Genomic DNA, 5172 nt, shown 5'->3' on the forward strand with positions numbered 1-5172 from the left:
GCCTTTCTCCCCTTTGTTATCACGAAGCTTTACCTCTTGTTCCAGGGCTGGAAACATGCCAGGAGAGAATTCAGCTACAAATTCTGCTAGGACTTGCGATTTGATAGCCATTGTAGGCCGGAAGATCACGTCATACTCCCCCAGCTCTATAGCCCATTTTGCTAGTCGTCCGGACACTTCTGGCTTGTGAAGGACTGCTTTGATGGGGAAGGAGGTGACCACCACGATTTGATGAGCCTGGAAGTAGGGGCGTAGCTTTCGAGCAGCGTTAACCAAAGCGAGGGCTAACTTTTCAAGGTAACTATAGCGGGTCTCCGCGTCTAATAGAGACTTGCTCACGTAGTAGATAGTGTGCTGTTTCCATCCTTCCTCCCTTACCAGGACCGCACTGACTGCATGCTCTGATACCGCTAGATAGAGTAGTCGGACCTCACCTTCCAACGGTTTTGAGAGGAGAGGTGGAGTAGTGAGATATGCCTTGAGATCGGATAAGGCTTGCTCACATTTATCGGTCCATTGGAAGTCCTTGGGGTCCTTCAAGGTTTCGAAGAAGGCATGCGACTTGTCGGACAGCGTGGAGATGAACCTGCTCAGGGCGGCCATCCTTCCTGTAAGTCTTTGTACCTCCTTGATGTTGCGAGGGGAAGGTATCACCTGGATTTCTCTCACCTACTCTGGGTTTGCTTCAATGCCCCTATGGGTGACTAGATACCCTAGGAACTTTCCAGAGCTTACTCCGAACAAGCACTTTGAAGGGTTTAGCTTCATATTGTACTTCCTGAGAGTGGTGAAGGCTTGTTGGAGGTGCGAGATATGGTCCTCAGCATCCAGGGACTTTACCAGCATATCATCAATATAAACCTCCATGGTCTGCCCTATCTGATCGGCGAACATCATGTTGACGATCCTCTGATAGGTCGAACCTGCGTTCTTCAATCCGAAAGGCATGATCTTGTAACAGTAGATGCCCCTTGAGATCATAAACGAGGTCTTCACTTGGTCGTCAGGATGCATTATGATCTGGTTATATCCGGAGAATGCATCCATGAAACTCATCAGCTGATGACCAGCAGTTGCGTCGACTAGCTTATCGATGTGAGGCAAGGGGAAGGGGTCGTTAGGACATGATTTATTAAGATCCGTAAATTCGATACAGACTCTCCACTTGCCGTTCTTCTTCCTGACGACCACTACGTTAGCTAACCATTCCGGGTATTGCACCTCTCGTATGAATCCGGCATCTAGTAGGTTCTTGACCTCTTCGTTGATTATCTCGTCCCTTTCAGGAGCGAACTTCCTCCTCTTCTGTCTGGCGAGAGGATGCATCGGATCCACTTTGAGTGGATGCATGATGACGTCGGGATCAATTCCAGGTATGTCCTCGTGGGACCAGGCAAAGCAATCGGAGTTGGATCTCAAGAAGTCGACCAATCTCTTTCTTAGACCTTCTGGAAACTTGGAGCCTATCTTCAAGTTTCGAACCAAGTTCCCTTTTGCGAGTGGAACCTCATCCATTTGTTCCACTTCCGGCTCTTCGGTATGTGGGGCTGGAAGCTTCTTCTGTAATTACTATAAGACTTGGGTCTTTCCCTTCAAGGTAGTTTGGTAGCAGGATCTGGCATTCTCCTGATCTCCCTTGACCGCCTTAATGCCCCAGGGAGTTGGGAACTTGACCAGCTGATTCAAAGTCGAAGGTACGGCTCCCATGTCGTGGATCCAAGGCATTCCTAGTATCACATTATACGATCAAGGGCAGTCGACGACTAGGAATTTTGTGGCCTGGTTTATCCCCTTGGCGTACACGGGGAGAAGAACCTCTCCTAAGGTTTGCTTGACCTCTCCGATGAAGCCCACAAGGGGAGTCGCCTTTCTAGTTAGGGCCGTGGGTTCCAACCCTAGGTCGGCGAAGGCCGAATGGAAGATTATGTTGCTGGAACTTCCATTGTCCAATAGTATTCGCTTGACCAAGCAGTTTGCTATGGTAAGTGAAATGACAAGAGCGTCGTGGTGAGGAGCAAGGACCTTCTCCTGCTCCCTTGCAGTGAAGCTGATCTCGTCTGTTCCGAGGAGTAGGCGCTTAGGACCCTCGGCCTCTTGACCGTTCCTGGCGTTGCGAGTACTTCTCTTGGCAGAGGCACTACTAATTCCGCTTATCTCTGATCCACCTGTGATGACATGGATCACTCGGTCTTGTTGTGGTGGCAATGCGGGAGCTGCTTCGATAGGGAGATCAGGACCTTCCTTGTTTAGAAGGTTCTTGGCCTTATCTGAGAGGAACTCCCTTAGGTAGCCTTTCTTGAGGAGCTCGGCGACTTCCATCTTCAAGGCTATACACTTCTCTATGGTGTGACCATGGTCACTATGGAACTCACACCATCGCTTGGGGTTTCAATTAGCCTCTGCAGCCTTCATCTTAGGAGGCCACTTAACTTGTGGACCTATTTGTCGTAGGACACCGATCAGTTTCGGTTTGGATATCGCAAGATGAGAGATATCGGGCCAAGTAGATACCATCATCCCCTCGGATCTAGGCAAAGGTCGATGTTGGTATCTGCCCCTGCTCGGATTGCTGGTCTTCCTCGTGGTCTTGGGACGAGAGGGCTCATCGCGGTCATTCCTAGTTAGCTTTGAGGACTTCTGATCGTACTTCGAACAGGCTTTGGCCCCACTACCAACGTCTTCTTCCCACCTTACTTGAGCCCAAGCACGAGACAATACGTCTTCCATATTCCTGCACTTGTATTTAATCAGCTCCTTGTAGAGATCTCCCTCCGGAAGTAGACCCCGCTTGAAGGCTGAGATAGCCATATCAGCGTTGCACTCAGGGATAGCCACCTTCTCTTGGTTGAAGCGTGCTATGTAGGAACGAAGGGGTTCGTTCCTATGCTGGAGAACTTCATAGAGGTCGTTTGAGTTCTTCTCTAGGTTGCGACCTCTAGCAAATTGCTCCACGAACTTGTCGCTAAGGGCTGCAAAGGACTTGATGGATTTGGTAGGAAGATTGATGTACCACTGGAGAGCAGGGCCGGTCAAGGTTGATCCGAATCCCTTGCACATGGTAGCTTCTTGTGCATCCCGGGGGATTGCTACTGCTAGCATGCGTTATTTGTACTGGGCGATGTGATTGTCAGGATCCCAGTACCTTCATACATCTTTATGCTCGGGAAAGAGAATTTTCGTGGCATCTCCACCGAAGCAATCTCTTCCACGAATGGTGTATCGGAGTAGGACCCCTGATTACTCCTTCGAGTAGGAGGAGCTACCCCTGGGAGCCTTTCTACCATAGATTGAATGGTGCCGAACCTTTAGGAGACCACCCTTTCTAGGTAGGCTGCTAGGGCCGGATCTGAGATCTCGGGATCATCGGGTGAGTACTCTTCGTCCTCCGTATCGGAATCGCTATCCACTTGCACTCGGGTCCCATCGTTTGCAGCTTCTCGGCCTTCGGGTTCGTTGTTGGCGGAGACGGGTCGATGAGGTGCTTCTTCACCCTCGCGTGGAGTGTTGAGTGAAGCCATGGGTCGAACCGTAGTTCGGAACCTCTTTCGCTTGTTGCTAGTTTCACTGAGGATATGGTTCTCTTGTCGGAGGACAAGATTCTCCGCCTCTATGGCGTCTAGCTTCTCGGCGCTCTGTTGTAGTTGCTTGGAGTGTTCTCCAAGTTGGTGTTTTAGGGTTTGAACTTCGAGGAGAAGTTCAGGACCTCCGGGTATGGTCTCCCGAGCTTTGTGAAGATCGGTAACCTGACTTTGAAAAAACTCGAGCTTGTTGAGGAGCTCGATCTCCCTCGGGGTCATCTCTGCTTGGTTAGTATCGTCCTCTAGTGCCATCTTCACGTAGTTGGACCACTACCCCTCCTTCTAGCGCCAAACTGTTAGGGTATTTTTGTGTAGGATCGTTTTAGTACTACGAAACACTAGAGAATTTGTATGAAAGCAAGAGAAATCCAGACTAGCTAGAAGATGTTTATTGAGTATTGATTGAGACTACAGCGAGTTTGGGTGTGAGAACCCTTAGTTCTAGCCACCTAAACTCTAATCTCCTAGTCTAGAATAGTCGATCCCTTATTCTAGTGGTTGGGCTCCCCTTTTATAGTTGTAGATGTTGGCTTCAAGTTATAGAACTCTTCCATAATCGGAAAAATGGAAGTTTCCCTTTAGGCGGAAAACTTCTATTTTGCTTCAAGGGTCGGTCCGATCAAGGGAGTCAGACCTAAGACAGGGGTCGGTCCCTGGTTTCTTCTTGAGCAAGGGTCCTGAAGTCGAGGACCTATCCGGAAGCTGGAGAAAACTTATGTCTAGATATTTTTCCCCAACACTTCAGGCTCCGTCTCCTTTTCTGTCCCCGGCCATTGGAGTACTTGTTGGGGAAAAATAATCCATGAGGAAATTTCCCCAGCTTCCGGCTTCCAGGGTCCGACCCCTGTTCAGGCCCGACCTCTGTCCAGGTCTTACCCCCGTACAGGCCTGACCTCTGTCCGAGTTCAAGGTTCCGGGTCATATAATTACTCTTACCTCCAAGTAAAAAGGAAAACTTCAAGATAAAGGTAAACATCTATATTTATCATAAAATGGTCGAATCTCCTTAAATCCAAGAGAAGAAAGAGGAAGTATTCCAACACATGGAGCCGCCTTTAATAAAAAAGGAAATATTCTATTATCTAAGGATAAAGTGAATATTTCCAAATACTAGAGAGAAAGCATGACTACTATTATAAATAAAGGGTTAATAAACTCTAAAAGAAGGGGGAACACGTTCTTCCACAGAGATCACAAGTTCTACAGCCGCCAGGTCAATATCTCACACCAAGAAGACCTTCCACTTGGATTCGCCTATAATAGGTTGATCCCGACGATTACTATCAGCTATATGGGGCTCTACACTCATTGTTGCACGACCACAGTAGAGGAAGACGTCCATCTACAGAGGACATAAACCCCATAGTCAATTCGACGACTACCAAGGCATGAATTGACTTAAAAGACTATTTCCACCGACATGTCTATGGAGGACGAATCCCTACGATTATCACCAACAAGATGACGTCCCTGTTCATGGCAGCACGTCTATAACCCTATATATTGGCTCAGGCTATAATCTCCAGCCCATCGGCAGGGACACTCCATGCTCCATGAAGCATATCAAAGTTCCATGCTCACTGCAGCATCCCGA

General features: G+C 48.5%; 2 protein-coding genes across 2 annotated transcripts; both read right to left on the reverse strand.

The window, feature by feature from the left end:
• Window positions 1-1746: 1746 nt before the first annotated feature.
• On the reverse strand, window positions 1747-2319 carry LOC130500114 (uncharacterized). Its single transcript, XM_056994825.1, has one exon. The coding sequence runs from the start codon at window positions 2317-2319 to the stop codon at window positions 1747-1749; it is 573 nt and encodes a 190-aa protein (XP_056850805.1).
• Window positions 2320-2388: 69 nt separating this feature from the next.
• Window positions 2389-3099, reverse strand: LOC130500115 (uncharacterized). The gene has a single exon (XM_056994826.1). It carries the CDS (start codon window positions 3097-3099, stop codon window positions 2389-2391), a length of 711 nt encoding a protein of 236 aa, XP_056850806.1.
• Window positions 3100-5172: the final 2073 nt, after the last annotated feature.

This window comes from Raphanus sativus, chromosome 9, assembly GCF_000801105.2.
Source record: "Raphanus sativus cultivar WK10039 chromosome 9, ASM80110v3, whole genome shotgun sequence".
In the NCBI taxonomy this organism is placed as follows: domain Eukaryota; kingdom Viridiplantae; phylum Streptophyta; class Magnoliopsida; order Brassicales; family Brassicaceae; genus Raphanus; species Raphanus sativus.

Excerpts from the sequence above, each read along its gene's own strand:
- LOC130500114 (XM_056994825.1), bottom strand. The coding sequence starts at position 2,319 with ATGGAAGTCGCCGAGCTCCTCAAGAAAGGCTACCTAAGGGAGTTCCTC.
- LOC130500115 (XM_056994826.1), bottom strand. The coding sequence starts at position 3,099 with ATGCTAGCAGTAGCAATCCCCCGGGATGCACAAGAAGCTACCATGTGC.